This window comes from Mytilus edulis, chromosome 6 (assembly GCF_963676685.1).
Source record: "Mytilus edulis chromosome 6, xbMytEdul2.2, whole genome shotgun sequence".
Taxonomy (NCBI): Eukaryota; Metazoa; Mollusca; class Bivalvia; order Mytilida; family Mytilidae; genus Mytilus; species Mytilus edulis.
In genome coordinates this window covers 49,701,022-49,722,421 of record NC_092349.1, presented here as the reverse complement: position 1 = coordinate 49,722,421, position 21,400 = coordinate 49,701,022, and the positions used below count along the sequence as shown (strand labels likewise).

Here is a 21,400-nt window from a genome sequence, read left to right as displayed (position 1 = left end):
TGTTCGCTAGCTTTGAACTTTGTTCCTTATAATAAACTATACTTATTATACAGATGTTAGAGATATCACGTACATTGTCCTATCGTTTACCATTCTACCATGTTAATGCTGTATAGAAAGGTTATTATTGTATACGTGGACGGAAAATGTAAAATAAACAAATACTGAACACCAAGGAAAATTCAAAACTGAAAGTTCCTAATCAAATGTCAAAATCAATCGAATGAAATACAACTGTTATATTCCTGACTTGCAACAGGCATTTTCTTATGTAGAAAATGGAAGATTATACCTGGTTACATAGCTACCTTAACCTCTCGCTTGTATGACAGTCGCATCAAATTTCATTATATTGACAACGATGTGTGAACAAAACAATCAGATATAATAGATTTAAATGTAAACAAAAATGCGATATAATCCTAATCACTGAAAAGGTTGGGTTTGAGTGGGTTGGGATTGTAATACATCTTTTTGATATTTTGCATAAGCAACAAATAATTGAGTTCTATTTCAAAGTAACGCTATTTCCATCGGTATCATACTATGCCATCAAATACATATTTAAACAATCATTTGTTATTTCTTTTGAATCGGAAGAGAATAACAAGTATAAACATTTGGAAAAATATCAAAATCGTGTCATTTGTACCTTTTTATAACACCAATTTGGGGTAGGGATGGGGATCGGAATCCGTTATGTACCCTTTTTATATTGACGTTTATATCATAAGTAAAATGTATTACAAATTGTTTTACTTTTGCTTTAATTGTATTACCTTCGCTTACTTTGAAAATCAGTTCAAGTAAATAGACACCGGTCTTTCCAAAATGCCACTTGACTGCCCACCACGTGTTTCGTGAAGTTTATGCTGAAAAAAAGCATAAAAGCTCATATCAGGTAGCAAATAAAAGTATTAATTTTGTGTGATTTTCATAATTTACCTTCTCCATGTTCGCTCAGACAAACATTTGAAGACATAGAGGGTACAATACGTTTTGGCATGTGGTCAAGTTCATGAAGGTACAATAATGTTTGTCAGACAGTATATTATATTTTAAGATTAAGTTTGTAAATACGTGGTTTTGTGAATTCCCTGAAAATTTGGTCATTTGTAAAGAACTGAACATATTGCTTGATTTTTTTCATAATACCAATTAGTTGGTTCAACTTATCAAATGTATGAATATTTACGAAATGTACTTTGTTTTTGTAATACAGAATAACATATTTATATACGGTGATCATGCATAAAATATGTTCTCAAACCCAACGATTACAAACTACAGAAAATGATTTTACTTACCAAAAATTGTCTGACGTGTCCACGTACACGATAACTCTGAATAGTTGGTGCATATGTCTACTGTGTTTATAGTGTCGGTTTACATTTAAAATGCTGTGTTAAACTTTGTCGAACTCAAATGATAGATTACGAAGCTTGACAAAAAGATATCAACCCTTTTGAATAACCTGTCCGCAAATGATCGGATATCAGCATACAAAAATCCGTTCATAACATTATATAAAAAGATATAGCAAAATAATTAAGATTTGTATTCTTGACCTGAACTTATTAGAAATTGCAAAATGCATTTTTTTTTACGAATGCACACATGTGAAAGTACAAATAATAAGGTTGAAAAAAATAACTGTCATATATTAATACTTTTAATCAAATGTTGTGAATGATAATAATTGATTCAATCAACAGTCTCCAAAGGGTAACTGGGGTAATACATATGGTCTCTTGGGCTTCTTCAGACCATCTCCGTAAAACACTCGCCAGATTTGGGCGTCCATTTGGCTGTGCGTGGTGTACAAGTTTGCAGCTAAGGCCGGTCAGAATACGGACGTCTAGTCCGATGCCTTGTGAAAAGAGAGTACCACACACGTTAAGTAGTTATCAAAAGTACCAGGATTATAATTTTATACGCCAGACGCGCGTTTCGTCTGCATAAGACTCATCAGTGACGCTCAGATTAAAATAGTTAAAAAAGCCAAATAAATACAAAGTTGAAGAGCATTGAGGACCCAAAATTCCAAAAAGTTGTGCCAAATACGGCTAAGGTAATCTACTCCTGGGGTAAGAAAATCCTTAGTTTTTCGAAAAATTCAAAGTTTTGTAAACAGAAAATTTATAAAAATGACCACATAATTGATATTCATGTCAACACCGAAGTGCTGACTACTGGGCTGGTGATACCCTCGGGGACGAAACGTCCACCAGCAGTGGCATCGACCCAGTGGTGTAAATAGTTATCAAAAGTACCAGGATTATAATTTTATACGCCAGACGCGCGTTTCGTCTGCATAAGACTCATCAGTGACGCTCAGATCAAAATAGTTAAAAAAGCCCCCTTGAAAAAACTCTTCGAGTAGTCCGTAATTGGCCTGTTTCAAGCCAAAATATCGGTCCCTGTCGAATATACTTTCATTTTTTCTTGGCAGTTCAAAATTCCACTGACCACCATCCCGGATGTCCTCTATTACAAGACATACCAATTGTAGTCATTTCTAGCTTGTTCTCGTCCAGAACATGCATGTAATATTTGCCACTGGACAGAAACCGACATACACACAAACAATCAATCAATCAATTTAGCAACAGTAGTTTATCGATTTTCTTGTCAGGACAAAGAAACAAAAATTAAAAAAAAAAGAAAATCGCATGAACTTTTAAGGTATCAAGACTGGTTGTGTCAACAGGTTAAGCGACTCCTAATATAAATTCTTCATCAATCAGATAATCAGCACTAAGTCAAAATATAATAATTGAAACTAGAACATAGTCGAAAATTATTACAGATTAAACTATAAAGATTGGTATCGCAGAAATCATTATGTAACTGAATATTTATGCAGCCGGATAATAGTTTGATCAATGTCAATACGTTAAGCGCATACACAAAGTTTAGATTTAACTTTTCTAAGAGCTACATAAAATGAATTCAAATATAAGTTGACCTTTATGAAACAAGAACTGGAAAAGTATAGATATCGGTTCTAAAGCAATCGTTCATTAATAAATACTCATATGAATAAATTTAGATAAATGAGCAACGCATATGCAAAGTCTACACTAATTAGGATGCAGTGACCTTTGATTAATGTTGGAATTGCTATTTGTAGACCCCAAAAGCAAGGAATTGTGTTAAAAGTTGTCCAATTACAACATCATAATAGATACGGATTAAAAAAAATTGTTTAAAGAGAGGCTTATATTATCAAAAGAAAATTCACACTGATAAGTCGAAGTTAAACTGACTACATACATACCCCAGAACATCGAAAACTTAATAAGAAACCCACTAAAAGACAAGAGGTTAAATTCAGAAAGGTAAGAAGTTCCTGCTCTACATGCTGCACCCGTTGTACATTTTATGATCAAATCCGGTAATAAGTCTGATTCAGTTGAGGAAAATGGTCAAATGGACAACTTGACTACAAGGTCGTCATCGGTGAGACAGATATTCAATAGTGGCCAAACAGCTGGTTATGGCATACATAATATTTTAGAAGGGTTGGAACCGCGCGGATATTTTCGTTTAATAGCTGCCTCGTGAGCAGCAACACTCTCACTAGAAATCATGGTAGCAAATGCAATTGCTGGAATATCATATCAACTAGGAAATTGATAATTCATACACAGGCGCTGCTGGCTTATTGTTACAAAGAAATTGACATTTCACGATAGGGAAAGCTAAAATCGTCTTTTTTTGTCAAAATATTTTGTTTTCAGCTGACCTTCATTGTAATTTGTTTTGATGTTATCAAGGCATGAGTTAGCTATGAGTTAGACTAAATTGTATCAGTATTACAATTTGAATGCCGCTTGTTTGTTGAAAAACACGTCTTTAAAACGTTTCAAATAAGTGTTCACTCAATAAGTCAAGAAATTGGAAAATGTTTGATTCGGAGAGTGTTTTGCTAGAATCAGAGTTTTTTTTTACGAGGTACAATTTTCTGTTCTAAAAGACGAAATATTATTTTACGTTGGCCATTTGTTTAATGAAACAAACAAGGAACCAACTTTTTAAATGTGTTTTAAGCTTGGAAAGGGAACTACTTGTGTAAAGAATAAAACAGTCAAATGTTTTATATCACTGCAAATTGAGAGAGATTGTACGTTTACAAATCTTTCGAATTGTTCAGTATCGACATCTGTTTTCCAGCGCCAGTTTTACTTATGTCTTCACGATCCCAACTGTTTTCCAACGACAGCAATGCCATATGTCATCATGGGCACCGTAATAAGTTTATTATTCATTTATCTCATTTTTTTCAGAATGTCTGTTACAAATTTCATCCTTCATTAAAGTTCGACGAAAGAAAGAAGAAACACGATGGTACCGAGCAGGCTAGATTACGGATATAGCAGTCAGTTAAAGTATTTACACTGTAGTTTAACTCATGCAAGCATTATTGGATAGGATTGAAAATAGTTGAATGTATTGCATTAATTGGACTACAGTGAGTTCCCACTAAAAAACATTAAAATAAATACCAAGTAACTATCAATTTTTGTTGAAATGATTGGACATTTTTTGATATTTCACATCTCGTAAACTTTATTTTAATTTCATGCATAGATTGTAGTGGAATCAGTTCGAATAATTTAAATAAAATGATATGCTGATAAAAACTTGCTGATTCCACCATGTCCAATGCACGTAGTTATAGAGTGTTATACTTTGGCAGCTAATACTATTGCTTATAAACAATATTTGAATTTCTGATTATGCAATGTGTCCTCTGTGGTTTAAGGAAAAAAAAATAAGAATATTATCATACAAGGAATAATGTATGGTCCAACTATTTCAATTAATTTATGACTGTCGACAACGTGTAATTTATACGTTAAAAAACTTTGAATACCTTTATCCATTTAAATCTCTTGTTTTTTTGTCCTGTTTTTGGTTCTCAAACCACAGGCCGTACTACATTGTTACAATGCAACAATAATACTTTCATTTCATTTTAACTGCTTTCAACTCATCTATCATTTGAAGATTTTAAGTTTAAAAACTACACTTCAAGTATGCCGTGCTTCTGTTTTATTAACCTACATTTTGTCGAGCCTGAGAAAGTGAGACATAGCAATTCTATATTCCGTCGTCATCAAAAAATATTCAGTCTTTCGTAATAGTTGGTGAAAAATAGAATTTTTTAAAACAATTCTTTATTTCAAGCATACACCGAAGGACTGGCTGGTGAACTAAAAATACCCAACAAACTAGCCAGCAACCATTAACGGTATCGACAAAGTGCCAATAATAAATATAACTTTAAAAACAGTTGTCCTTGTTAAATATATTTTATTTTACGTGAAATTTAATTGTTTGTTAAGAATTGTGAAGCATGAAGTGAAAATTAAGTTTCTTACCATATTAGGGGTTAAGGGTAATTATACTCACTCCTTATTATTATGCAATTCTAAGTTTATTCGCATTCTGCCAATAGTTTCCCAAATTTTTACAAAATTATAATAAAAATATAAACTTACACAACCTTGCTGATTCCACCATGTCTAATGCAAGCATTTATAGAGTATTATACTTCGGCAGGTAATACTAATGCTTATAAACAATATTGTTTATGCAATGTGTCTTTTATGATTAAGAAAAAAAACCAAGAATTTAATCATACTAGGAAAAACGTATGGTTCACCTACTTCAGTTTATTTATGATTGTCGACCACGCAGTGTGATTAATATATACTTTTACGTGTAAACATTTAAACAAATATTTTTATCTATTTAAATCTCTTGTTTTTCGTTTTCGTTTTTTTTGTTTCTCAAAAACTACATGCAACAATAATATTTTTGAAAGGAATCTCTGTTGATCAAAATCTAATCTTTAGTTTGATTTTTACTGCTTTCAATCCATCTATAGTTTGCATATTTAAATTTAAAAACACAAATTCCGAGTATGCCGTGCTGCTTTTTCATGAAAAGAAATATAGGAAGATGTGGTTTGAGTGCCAATGAGACAACTCTCCATCCAAATAACAATTTAAAAAAGTAAACCATTATAGGTCAATTTACGGCCGTCAACACAATGCCTTGGCTCACACCGAACAACAAGCTATAAAAGGCCCCAAAATTACTAGACTTAGTGTAAAACCATGCAAACGGGAAAACCAACGGTCTAATCTATATAAAAAAACACATATTTGTCGAGCATATGACTTAGGGACATAGGGAGGCTGCCTTTCGTCGTCGTCGTTCACAAATATTCACTGTGAGGTTTAATTTTTTAAAACTTTCTTAAACTATTCCTAACTTTACTAAACTCAGACAGATGCTTGTTTATGGTCAGTAGATAGTAAATTTTGTAAAAAATATCTGTTTATCCATATTTTACTTATACATGGACTTATTTTTTTCTGGCATTTGGCATTACATTCACTCTGTGGTTAAAGTTTTGACAATAGTGATAACTACCTTTTGATATCCTGACTTTCTACCAAACTTGGACAGAAGCATGTTTATGATCATAAAATAGTATCCAGAAGTTAATATTGTAAAAAAATGCTGTTGTCCCACATTTGACACACTATGGACCTAGTGTTTTTCCCTGCCAGTTAAAATTACATTTGTTGTCAACATTTGTATAACTTTCTTAAACTACTGTGGATTCATTTTTATTCGTGGTATACCAACTTTCGTGGATTTCGTGGGTAACAGCAAACCACAAATTAAAGAATTCAACGAAGAATAATTCCGAGAAATGTGTATTGAGTCGGATGTTTATTTCCGGTTATGTAATGCAGTTCTAGTATAGTGTTGACTAGCGATAAACATTGTAACACAACACATGTTTTTTATTGAAAGAAGATACAAGTGTTTTGATTAAATCTATAATCAATATATCTAATATCAGTGATAATTTACTTTTTATAATTGATTAAAACTGTTCATGGAAAATAACTGCAAGTTGTTAATTACCGTGTCATAGTTTGGTTTACAGTGATTAAACATCAATAGGATTAAGTACGGGGATATTGCCCGTAGGTGATATTGTTTATGACAGGAACATTTATTTTCACACCTTATACTTATATCACTGTTTATTATATTGTGATTAGGGAAATAAGCTTTTAATCATAAAGTTTTGAATGCCTTATAGAATTCAGACAAGAATTTATAAATTGTAAAACAAACAAATAATTATTTGTCTCTGTCCATTATTGTAATCGAAGTTATCAATGAACACTTTAACCTAAAATGACCAAGCGAGCTTTTTCAATGAATTCCTTCTTTTTTGTTTTGTTTTATTATTGATCAAACCAAGGAGGTTATATGATTTCCTAAATCAAAAAGAAATCCACGAACTACGTATCTAATTTTTTGTTGTTGTAATCAGCGATCCACGAATTTACGTATACCACGAAACGTCTTTATTTCTCTATCCACGAATATTGATACCCACGAAAATAAATGAATCCACAGTATCCTGGATTTGTACCTAACTTCAACAGAAGATTGATTATGATCAAAAGCTAGTATCTAGAGGAAAGTTTATGTTTTCTCGTATATTACTTATAAATGGATTTAGCTTTCAGTCCAGTTAACATAACACGCAGTCTGTATTAATAGTTTCTAAAAACATTAATTAAATTCATAAACCATCCTTGACTTTTACCAAATTAGGACAGTATAGTGTTTTGACATTTTATGTGACTGTTTATTTTATCTTCTATTATAAATCACCGGTTTATAAATACTACGCAGTTTTTAACCTACAGCAGAGAATCTGACATTGTAAACAATAAGGCAATTAAATATCTCTGGTTTCTATTGTTCATACTTTTTTATGTACGTATCTATGAAATAGTTCAGTTTAATAAAATGTAGTTATAGAAGCAGTCACATTTATTAAGTATAGTTGTGTTATATATAAGAACCCAAATGCAGTTATAAATACACAACAGTTTGGCGACGAGGATAGCCATTAATTGTTTTTAATTTAAAGGACTTTTCCGAAATTAATTTTCTGTGAAATTACCTTGGTTAATTGGACAATGGCAGGATATATAGGGAAAATAGAGCCGTTTGATAATAGTACAGAAACGTGGAGTTCGTACGTTGAAAGACTGAATCAATATTTTGTAGTGAACGCACTTGAAAATGAGAAGAAGGCTCTAGCTTTATTGACATTATTAGGTGGGAAAACCTATGGACTTCTTAGAAATTTGACTTTACCGGATAAACCTGCAACTAAATCGTATGACGATATTGTAAAGTTATTGAAAGACCATTTAAGTCCGAAACTATTGATTGTCGCTGAGAGATTTCGTTTTTATAAACGTTATCAAATACAAGGAGAAACTGTAAATAGATATGTAGCAGAACTTAGAAAGTTTGCCGAATATTGTGAATTTGGGAACTTAAATGAATCTTTGATTTTCCTCTGAGTTCAGTATTTTTGTGATTTTACTTTTTAAGAGACCAGTTTGTGGTTGGACTTAAAGATGAACAGACACAAAAGAAACTGTTAACTGTGCCGGACTTAACTTTTGTGAAAGCTATCGGAATTGCTATAGCGCCGTAGAGACTGCAAACAAAGATGCAATTGAGTTAAGAGGAAAATTCAACACGGAAAGTTCTGTAAACAGGATACAACGACAAATATGTTGGAACATTTGAGGACAACATCTATATATCGGAACTTGAAGTTGAAGGATGATTTTTAGGTGTGAGCCGAGATATGAGGAAGATATAAATGTATATGTAAAGGGGGGGATATGTGGTACCCATAATACCCAAAAGTCGCATTTGGATAGACGCATTCAACATAGTTCCAAAAATTATAACTATTTAATTGAAGGAAGACACATTTATAGTAGAATAGTTCCTAACATAGAGATATATAATGCGATGTGGAACTATTTTGCTAAATAAGGAAATCTAACAAGCGACAAATGAATGAAAGCCTTTTAATTGGCTTTCATCATAGTTGTTAACTTTCGTCACACGTCTATGAAGTGTACGCTTTAAAATAATTAAGCTTAATTGTTAGTTTCCTTAGAATAGTGATTTCGTTTCTAATTAGTTAAAGTTGAAGTGTTTCAGCTCATTGTCAATCTCTTCCGCCTCTGTGTGCTTCCATTTTGGTATATATAGTTATTGGAGTTCTATTTATTTTCCAAAAAGCCTGCATTAGGGACCTATCATTATTTACCTCGGAGGCGGGGGGGGGCCTGGTCAATTTGAAATTAAACAGAAAATTTCTTGATTTCCCCATAATATTTTACGGTTTTTATTTGATCCCACCTGTAAAAACATTAAAAAAATGTAACCCCCCCCCCTATTAAACATGCCAAAATTTTAATATGCAAAACACTCATCATGTAATTTCATGAAAATATTGAAAATGAAATATTCTCAATGGATTGAGTCTAAACACATATTTGTGGGTAAACTGCTATGAAATAGGACTCTTCCATAAATATTAGTAGGTAGAGCAAGCCAGTGCTTTGAGTACTTTTTTTCTGATTTCCTTCAACTTTGTATTTGTTTGGCTTTATAATTATTTTGATATGAGCGTCACTGATGGGTCTTATGTAGATGAAACGCACGTCTGGCGTACTAAATTATAATCCTGGTACCTTTGATAACTATTCTTAAATTGGGCTATTGAAGAAAACCTGATCATAAGTAACTCTGTATAAATATACAGTCATTACGAAGTAAACGTTTTGAATAGTAACAAGCAATTATTTACTAAGAAGGATCTATTATGTCTCTCTCTTGAACGCTGTTTAAACTTCAGTTTTATGCAAGGCCTCCATTGAGTCGCTAAACTGTTATATGGATAGTTCAAGCTTTCTGCTTGAACAATTCAAATACTCATTTATTGTCACATTTAACACATAAACGTGTTGTAGTAACCTTAAAATTTGAAAATATTAGCCTAAAAAGTACATATTGCGAGGGAGTCACGGGCGGGCGGACAGGTATAAATGGACCCAAAGGGATCTTGTAATAAAAACAAAAAGATCTTTTGTATTACTATTCAACGGTTGTATTCAGATTAGATGAATATTTAATCATTTATTGGGGAATTTATTGCTCGAAACTGTCTTCTTTCGTGATGCGTGTGATTTGTATTTTTGGACAAACTTTTGCACAAATCTGTAGATATCGTTTTATTTTGTACTTTATATCTCAATCTATTAATCTGATTATAACATTACATCTTATGTGACACAAAATGGTAGCTTCCTTCATCACCAAAGTCTTGTGATGTCACTTAATTTTATATAAATTGTGTTAAAAATATATTTCGATTTGACTGTTGTAATGTTCTTCTTAACATTTTGTCTCTTTAAGTATGTGAACTACTTATTTCCATGTGCAAAAAATCTTGATCCCCCCTCTTTGAATTTATAAAAAAAAAAACATTTAACCCACCTTTTTCACATACAGAAAAAAACTTGATCCCCCTGTATTTTGACCAGCCCACCCTCCCAGATAAAAAATGATAAGTCCCCTATTATCTTTATTTGAATTTAGATATTATATGGAGACATGAAAATCGTGAGTTTGAATATCTTATGTGATTTATGCCTTTTTAAATCAACTTGTACATACTTGTAGGAACTATGAAACGAAATACATTTAATCCAATTACTATGTTTATATTTAATTGTATGGTAAGAATAAAACAGTGTTGTAACGGCACGTCTACTACCTCAAAAGAGAAACGATACAAGGCAACGTTTGTTGCATATACATTGTATAATGAAAAAGGATACACTGTACCAAGATACATTATTGCCCAATATTTACAAAGCGTTATTTTATATCAAAACCATTGATTTAAGGATGTATTTTTCTGACTTTTCAGTCTTGTTCAGTCTCGTTGAAATCTCGTTGAAATCTCGTTCTTGAATTATTTTCAAAACATGTGATACAAGTGAAAAATATCAACAAATTTTAAAAAGATTATAATCAAACATAACGCTGTCAAAAAATTGTGTATTTACAATGAATGGTTTTTGAGAAATCCAGTATTCAAATTTTACGACCAATCAAGTCTGTATTTTTAGCCAAAATTTAGAGAAAATGGGTGAGGGATACACAAAATGAATTTACAAAAATCATGTACATCCCATATAATTTTGGTCTTTTCAAATTTCTTAGATATGTATTTTTTCAATTATTTATAACAAAAAAGTTGAAATAATATGCATCTTTGTAGAAAGTTTGAAAAAAAGTTTAATTGTGGAACTGTGATTTTTTTCACGATTATAGCCCAAAAATAGGTAAAAATCGATGAAAAATGGGAAAATCAGCAAAATTGGGCATTTTCAAAGGGCTGTAGCAAGAAAAGAAGTGCACCACCATATGCTTTTTTCTTTACCAATTATTTTATTACAGTCTTATAATCCAAAAAATCAGGTTAAGAAAAAAAGTTTAATTCTAGAAAGTTTATTTATCATTCGTCTCTTTCAAAACTGACCTTAGATAAGTTTGGCTATATATTTAGGGTTTACATGTTTTGCTTTTCGATTTTCTTATTGAACACACATGACAAATGAAACATTAATGACATTTGATACATGAATAATGTGAGGAATATACGAATGTTAAGTGATACACGAATGACAGTTGCTGAATGAATAATATGAATAAGCTATAAATGTAAAGTGATACAGTTTACATGAAAAACAGGTGAAGTACGAATGATATGTGGAACATATACAGATATGAGGAAGATATTAATGTAAAGTGATACAAGAATGACAGTTGATTCATGAATGATATATGTAGTATATTTGATTGTTAAGTAATACATAAATGCACAAAATGTTGAATATGGGAATGTCAAGCGATACATGAACAACAATTGATGAATGAATTATAAGTGATAAATAAGTGACATGTGATACACAAAACAATTTGATGACAGACGATGCATACATGACAGGTAGTACGTGACTGACAGACGATACATACATGACAGGAAGTACATGACTGACAAACGATACATACATGACAGGTAGAACATGACTGACAGACGATACATACAAGACAGGTAGTACGTGACTGACATACGATACATACATGACAGGTAGTACGTGACTGACATACGATACATACATGACAGGTAGTACAGAACTGACAGACGATACACACATGACAGGTAGTACGTGACTGACATACGATACATACATGACAGGTAGTACAGGACTGACAGACGATACATACATGACAGGTAGTACGTGACTGACATACGATGCATACATGACAGGTAGTACAGGACTGACAGACGATACATAGATGACAGGTAGTACGTGAATGACATACGATACATACATGATAGGTAGTACAGGACTGACAGACGATACACACATGAAAGGTAGTACGTGACTGACATACGATACATACATGACAGGTAGTACGTGACTGACAGACGATACACACATGTCAGGTAGTACATGACTGACAGACGATACATACATGACAGGTAGTACGTGAATGACATACGATACATACATGACAGGTAGTACAGGACTGACAGACAATACACACATGACAGGTAGTTCGTGACTGACATACGATACATACATGACAGGTAGAACAGGACTGACAGACGATACATACATGACAGGTAGTACGTGAATGACATACGATACATACATGACAGGTAGTACAGGACTGACAGACGATACACACATGACAGGTAGTACGTGACTGACATACGATACATACATGACAGGTAGTACATGACTGACAGACGATACATACATGACAGGTAGTACGTGAATGACATACGATACATACATGACAGGTAGTACAGGACTGACAGACAATACACACATGACAGGTAGTACGTGACTGACATACGATACATACATGACAGGTAGTACATAACTGACAGACGATACATAAATGACAGGTAGTACATGACTAACAGACGATACATACATGACAGGTAGTACGTGACTGACAGACGATACACACATGTCAGGTAGTACATGACTTAAATGACAGGTAATACATGACAGACAGACGATACATACATGACTGACAGACGATACATAAATGACAGGTAGTACATGACTGACAGACGATACATCAATGACAGTTTGTACATGAGTAATAGGTGAAACATAAACAACATTTGTTGCATGAGCGACAAGTGTATCATCAATAACAGGTAATACCGTAATGATAGGTGGTACATGAATGACAGGTGATGCACAAATAAAAAAAATGAATGACAGAAAATGCAAAAAAAGACAGGTGTCATTTTCCAGTGACATGCAACATCCCCATTTATCCCCGTCGAACCCCTATTGGAAAACCAATTTTTGTTTCACTGCAAAATAAGTACATATTTAAATGGTCTAGCCTTTTGTCTACCTCAAACGTTTTTGTATATCTGCTATTCATTACAAGTTAGATTTAAATTTAATTCAAATAGCATAAGAAATAAATTAAATTGAAATACAATTTGTGACATTTGTAAATATTTATATATTTTATTATTTTGTTCATTTCAGAATTTACCTATCAATACTTAGTAGATTTTTGAATGAAATACATGTTTATAGAATTGTCAAGTTTTAGCATACTGCGGACATATATGGTACATGATGAAGTCTGCATATATATAAACCTCAGAACATGTGAACATGATATATATATCTTTATTCGAAACTCATATCTCTTAATGAGAGATTTTGTTAGAATAGTAGAATAGTGACTTAAAAAAACCAAACACAAAATCATACCAGATTCATAAATTGAAACCCAGTACAATTTTTGATATTGAGTTCATGTAATACAAGTTGATATCTTGGAACTTAGTCAATGATTTATATAAGTATAACACATTATATGCAGTTATTTAGAAATGATACCAAAGCTTTCAAATATATTACTTTTGAAATGGTCAGAGGACGTCCAAATATTTACGTAATTTATGGTCTGTACATTAGTTAGTACTCAATTAAGGTATTCATATATTTCATTTCCAGCTTTTGAAAAAGTTTTCTTCTATTGAAAACGGAGTTTTTTGTAATTTTTGTCAATTTGAATCAATGTTCATGTTTAAATTAGGTTCCATACAATGAAAATATATAAGTAGAAAACATTGTTTTACATATTTTCAGGTCCTTTATTCATCATCAACATGGAAATATCTTGTACTCCTGATTCAGATAATATTTCAAAGTTTCTCTACTGGTAACATAACTATTCCTGAACATTTCCAGTGGCTGGAAACGGGCGTTGCAAGTGCATCCAGGCTATATTGTCCGAAGTGTTGCCCTCACGCATGTGGTAAATATGAATTCATACCAGAAAGCTCAAAAGTTGCTTTGTGTTGTGCAGAGTATGCAAAACCGTTTTGGAATTTTCCAAAATATTCTCATCTACAAACAAATTTACATATGGAGTACAATGACGACTTTAGCGAATTGTACATTAATCAACCTAAACAGATTAATAGTGTCACATTGTATGTCCTACGTTATAACGGAAAACGTCTAGTGTCATTTTTACCGTATAACATATGTGAATATTACGATTTGGTAACAGTCAACCTTAGCGATAACAAAATACAGTACCTACCAAATATCAGTTGCCTCTTGAATTTGGACACATTAGATTTATCAAAAAATAATATAAGTAATATCAATTCGTCCAATTTTAGTCAACTTTCATTTTTACGATACCTAGACCTATCAGATAATGTTATATCTTATCTTAAACCAGGCGCATTCAATTATCGACCAGGGAGTTTAATGCATATCAAACTGAAACGAAACAGGTTACATAGTATCGATATAACGAATTTCTATCTTGGTTATTGGTTCTATAAATTGGATTACTCGCACAACAAAATATCCGAAATAACAAACAAACTAAACTGGAATGTATTCAGAAGAGATAAAATAGTAGGCGGAGGATTAGTTAAATTGAATGCAAATCATTTGACCCATTTTCCAACGCCCGAAGAAGTCGGTTTAACAGATGTGACTCAGGCATTTAAATTAGCTTTTACGTATGCATATCAAATCGGCGATAACCCTTGGCATTGTGACTGTAGATGCATCAAATATATCAAGAGCGTAGACCTGGCTTCACGCAAGTTTAAAGGTTTCAAAAATAACAACTTATCTTGTTACAGTCCACCACAGTTAAAAGGTTACACACCAGGTTCATCAAAAGGCAACTCGTCATTTTACGATCTTTTTATTTGCAATATTACAATGAAAAACAAATGCCCACCCCGATACTGTTTTCAACAGCCCTCACAAAAGCGAGTCGTAGTAAACTGTGATCTCAGTCAACAAAGGAAATTACCGACTCATGTTCCTGATTTCGACAACTTAGATATCAACTTAAGTCGAAATAAAATAAAAACTGTAGAGTATTTCGTTTACTTGCGAAAAACAAAACGCATTGACTTATTTTATAATAGAATAGTTTATATTGATCCTTTAATCTTTGAAATTAAAACACTGACAAACATCAATCTTTCCCAAAATAGAATGAATGTTTTGGATAAGTCTGTTCCTCCTGAAAAGTCCTTGTAATATTGCATTTGGGGAAATAAAAATAGTATGCACATGTGAAATGCTTTGGATAAAAATTTGGTTAGAACGTGGCAATAGTCAAAACTGCAACAGAAATCATGTCAAATGTGAACTAAAATCTAAACATATAAATGCAATGTTGTTATCAAGAGAAGATTTTTGTCCAGTGGAAAGAAATGACACTGTTATTTTTATTACCTTACCCACGGCGACATTTTTGTGTTTTATCTGTTTTGTAACCTTTATGAGTTTAAAATATGAAATCAAATTAATTGTGAGAAAGATACAAAATCGATTCACTACAACAATAATGAATTCGGAAATAGATTTTGATGTTTATATATCGATGAATATAGAAAACCAAGATGGAACAGCATGGGCCATTCAAACCTTGAATGTGTACCTTGAGCAGCATGGACTGAAAACGTGTATTCCATATCGGGACTTTGAGCCCGGTGGTTTCCATGTTGAACAAATATACACAAATATTATACGGAGTCGTTTCTACATCGTTGTCCTGACAGAGGATTATCAGGAATCTCAACACCAAAATATAGAATGGAACCATATATGGAGTTCCTTCAAATGCGAGGATAGAAAGAACATCGTTGTGATTAACTTTGATGCTTTAGATAGTGCAAACATTTATGATAGGAGACTAAAATCATTTTGTAGACTAGGTTATACGTTTGAATTTTGTAATTTTGATCACCGTTTACTCTGCAATATCCGAAACTCATTGAATCTATCTCTTCGAATTAATCAAAACACAACGTCCTATTCAGGCAATAGATCGGATCAGAATATAAATTCAGAAAATTAAAGAAAAACAAAAAAATAAAAAGCCATATACAACAATCGGATGTCTAGGATATTATTGTTAGCCATTTATAGGATAACTACTTAAGGATATGCTATCAATAGTTAATATACACATATACTCAAGGGTTGATTTTAAACAGATCATACACTTTTTACTTTAGTAAGTTATATTAGTTACATAGTGTGCTAGTGACCTAATAAGATATACATGCTATATATGTGGTCAGTAAATTACATATGGGGTGAAATCGAAGGTCACTAGCAAACTGTGTAACGAATTTATCTTTCTGGGTATCTTTACATGTTGTATTTTGACTAGTGATTTATCAAAGTGATCAAGTAGGCAATATTAAGAACCAACCTCAATTGGTCTATACAAAACAAATGCCAAAAGTAAAAACTTGTTAGCTTTTAATGTGTATTTGAATTTTTTTCAATCGTTCATCATAAATTTATTCGTTTGTGTAAACCTTTCATATTTTTTCTAAACACCGTGTTGTATTTTTTACAAAGGATTGTTATATCACTACTAGCCGTGTATTGAAATAAACCACGCTTACTGACCACATATTAAATCTAAATGTCATCACGCGGTTGCTCTTAACCAATGATGTTCCTAAAAATGTATAGGAGGTAAGATAATGTTTAATATCCTTGCGTGACTACTTGAGTACTATGTTTTGTAATATGTCGCTTTTAATATAAAGTATATATTTTTATGAAGTTTGTGTGTGGTTTTTTTAAAAAATAAAATGTGAATATATGAGACTAATATAGTGATATGGTAAATTGTGTCATTTGCCTTACAATTAATAGACATCGAAATGTGCAATTGTCGTACGAGAAATAGGTTTTTTTTAATGTCAAAATTTTCAATTTTAGTGTCTTAATGAAACTTCATAATCTACAATTTAGTCAATAAAAAAATCAATATTTGCAAACATCACATATCACTAAATTTAATTGATTTCAGTAGATAAATTGTAGTAGTTTCGAAATTTTCAATAGATATTTCCCTAAATATTGAAATAAAGTAGAGGAAATGCAAACACGTATCTTTAAAGTGATATTGAATATTTTTAAATCTGTAAAACATAGTGTATTTTTGTGGTGTTATTTATATGTAATTTTCCTATTTTATATGTCAAACTCCGAATCATCTTGCAGATGCATTCTTCATTTGGGACCGGAAAATCACAAGGCTGTCTGCAAAATTAATTATAAAGTATATCAAACTCTTAGATATGCATCAGTAGATCATGGGAATTTAAATTTATTTGTAAATGACTTGGTTATTATGAGGTCATTCACTTCACAGTTTGAGTATTATTACAGTATCACTTCATGCAGGATTTATTATTTTTATTTTCATCCAAATAAATTTTATGAAAGAAACTTAATCAAGTGTATTAATAATTAAATACTGTACATAAAACTAAAATGGTTTAACATCTAATGTATAATGAATCTCGCGTCTTAAACTATTGACGGAACAAAATGTAGGAAGAAAAAAAATGTTAATTGTTGGGACTCATCTTTCGGACTTTAATGATCATATCTTATTATATAATATATGTTTATATATTATATAATTGTCTTCTATAAATCAATTGTTCCCATATAACTATCTTTTGGTTAAACATGTATGTTACTACTAATCCGATAGTGGACTGCGTGTCTACTTTGCAAATACAGTTTTAGTATATTATCTTAAAAATGGACATTAGCTGTTCCTGGTACAACACCCAAACGTTTTGCAAAAAAATATCAAGGCTGCTACCTAGTGTTCACCAATTCAATTTGTTAAGATAGTTAGAAGAGGTATGGACTCTTTAAAATATATATATTTTTAAAACAAAATGATATATAAGTATACTAGTATACAATTTAATTATTTAATTACAAAGATTTACATTATATCACGATTATACAAACATGAAAAATAGAGGTTTTGATTTTTTATATTCTTTACAAAAAATCAGTAAAGTAAAGCAAAATCTATTTACACGACAGACAGTAAAACTTGAAAAGGCAACCTGTAAATCAATCACCAGTACAAGGTCTAAAGTCCAATTCGTTTTCCAAATACAAATGAAGAGAAACAAACATTCTAATTTAAAAGAAAATAATGTTTGTTTGCTTTGATTCATTGATACGTGACAGCAGGCCAAATTCTATTATAACACTTTTTATTTAATGCAATATCCTTAAAAATTGATATCTGGGTTGACAAATTCTTAAAGTAGGCTTGAAACATTTCTCAACAGACAATTAGTTTTGAATTTCTTAATTTATTCAAACCTCGACAAAAAGTCTCCCTGTCGTCATCAGACTTAGATAAATCTGACAGAAGGTAAATCTATGGGATATAAAGATTTACTTTTATTGAAGTTTCCTTTACTATCAAAGCCAATTTATTTGTCAATACATATAGAAGATGAAAACTCATTCAATGTGACACTTGAGATATTCTGCTATCATGCTTAAATGTACTGATATTATTTATACTGTTGGAACCCCATTACTTCTAAGGATATTGCATTGATTAACTCATATAAGATCTAGATTTTACATATTCCAGACGATTTTGACATTGTGATTTTTATTAGAGGACTCACAAAAAAAAACTAGTCTAGAGTATGCAGTGTTGCAATGCATGACAGTATTTTCTAACACACTTCCGAGATACCAATTGAGTAAAATATTAAGTTTGTTTTGCGGAAAAAAATATTTTAGATTTTAACTTTGCCAAATCATACAAATTTATTCCAGATTAATCAGATACATTCTAAGATGCCAAAACATATACTGATGATATTCTCTACTAGCACTGAAATTTGTTGGAATGAAGAAGAATATCCTATCATATGATATAAATCATTGCTATATCAAAATTAGTACTCATAAATGTTCACTTCATACAGTGTAGCTTTGTCTAAACTATTTTCAGGTGGATGACATCCAATATACAGTTGTCCTTCAGAGTTGAAAGCCATAGACACAGGATTAAATATTCCTACATCTTCAGTCTTATAGTATGTGATGAATTGTCCATCACTGTCTAAAACATGCAATAGGCTATTGGTAGTATCTGTGACTACTACATAGTCTTTTGGGGTTGTTGCTATTCTAATAGACTTTAATGGACGCCTTGTATTTATGTCCTTATTTCCTTCATACATATTTAGAATTTTCATCGCAGCTCCGATCACTACAACTTTGCATGTTTCTGCTTCAGCGTTAAAATCAAGAACAAAAATGTTACCATTCTTTGTACTTGTTATATTTAATGGATGATTGAAGAGGGGTATGTTATTGTTATGTCTGTAGACAGCTAGCTTTTTCCCCACTAGATCCATAACAATGACAGCTGGTGTGTGTCCCCCGCATACTATTACATTTTCTCTAGTGATATGGACAGCAACTGCATCAAAAGGTGAGACATTATATTTGGAGTCAATTATATCATTTGCTTCATTCTTTATCTGTAGTATTCTCGAATCTCCAATGCAAAGAAGGAGGTCATTGGAACTATTTATAGCCATCCCGTAAGCCTTAATGTTGAAGCTATGTAAAATTTCATGATGATTTCCGTCATGTTTGATTTTCTGCAACACGGATGATTCAAAGTCAGTTATCCAGAAGGAGTTATTGTTATCTACTGCAATATAGTGAATACATTTTAACTCTGTTTGAAATTCTTTTGATGCTTCAAGCATGATTTCACACTTTGGAATTTTCTTCATTTTATGCAATGAACCAAAATTCGACTGCGTGATCTTCCCCGAGTCAAATTCCATCACTGTGTCATCTGGGAATGCGAGTAATGGTAAATCCTTTTCCATTAAGGTTAAATTTTCAAATTGTTTGAAGAATTTTGCTGCATCTGTAGTACGTGAAACATCTTCAATTTCGTTAATATTCTTGTTAATCCTTAATTTCATATTTTGTATAGTTTCTTTATCTTCATCATAAGCTTTTGTTATATATTGGTGATCTCGATCCAGATCAGAAAGAAGTTTGTCTGAATACAAAGCAACAGCATCCGTTAGAGTTGTCGTTTGGGATATAATATCTTTCTTAGCGTGAATGTAACTTTCTGATTTAAATTTATTTATTCTAGCCAAAGATAGTTCATCCTCTTTTAATCGTCTTTGCTTAAATTTAACGTCTGTTTTGACCTTCCTTACAGTGTTCATTTTTATTTCATAAAACTCCTTTATTTCCCCCATTGTATGCCCATTGTGTGTTGTTGAAACACAAGTTGCACAAATTAAGTAATCACAAGCTTTACAGAATACGCAACAGTCTTGACCCTGGTGTATCTGGCACGGAATGTTGGAGAAATCTATGATTATATCTTGTTCTTCGTTGATAATACCAACTTCTTTTACATCACATATCCTATGTTTACAAGCATTTTTAAATTTTGGATGTATTTTATCATTACATGTCTGACACATAAGGAGATTGCAGTCTTGGCATTTCCATTGGATGTTGGGATCAACTTCACAGAGTTGGCAATTTATAGGAAACTGACTCCTACGTATGGACTGTGAAAATGTCATTGTTTTGACATTCAAATGTGATTGTTCCTGTCACCTGAAAAAGAATAAGAATATAAATAAAAATATAAGGATTTGCTATTCAACTCGACAATATTGTGGCTGCAAGGTTAAGATCTACAACAATAATATAAATGGTGTTTGCATACTATCGAGATGTCAAAAGTTTGGTTTCTTGGCAAATGTTTTCTAGTTATAACTACGTGACGAGAAAGACACCTTATAATATCATGAACAAGAACAATAGGTATAACCTTTGTTAAGGATGTTTTCTCGTTAACTTGTGTCTTAATTTTGCCAAACATGGAGATAATCCGTTTGAGTGTAGGGTCAATTAATCGAAGGTCATATATCTCCCAATTGATATGATATTCCCGGGCTTGTGTTTCCTTTCATGATTTTCTTGATAGAGGGTTGCTGCTCAGAAGGAAGCTACAGATGGGTGCGGTCCTAACT

The 21,400-nt window shown here is 32.0% G+C and overlaps 2 protein-coding genes across 2 annotated transcripts in view; one reads left to right on the top strand and one right to left on the bottom strand.

The window, feature by feature from the left end:
- The window catches only part of LOC139526451 (uncharacterized), a 33,679-nt gene extending 17,299 nt beyond the window's left edge, over positions 1-16,380 (top strand). The window contains exons 3-4 of the mRNA XM_071321600.1: positions 14,130-15,022; positions 15,549-16,380. Coding sequence (XP_071177701.1) covers positions 14,130-15,022; positions 15,549-16,380 — 1,725 coding nt within the window. The remainder of the gene's footprint in view (positions 1-14,129; positions 15,023-15,548) is intronic.
- A 2,893-nt stretch (positions 16,381-19,273) lies between these two features.
- On the bottom strand, positions 19,274-20,947 carry LOC139526450 (uncharacterized). Its single transcript, XM_071321599.1, has one exon. The coding sequence runs from the start codon at positions 20,945-20,947 to the stop codon at positions 19,274-19,276; it is 1,674 nt and encodes a 557-aa protein (XP_071177700.1).
- Positions 20,948-21,400: the final 453 nt, after the last annotated feature.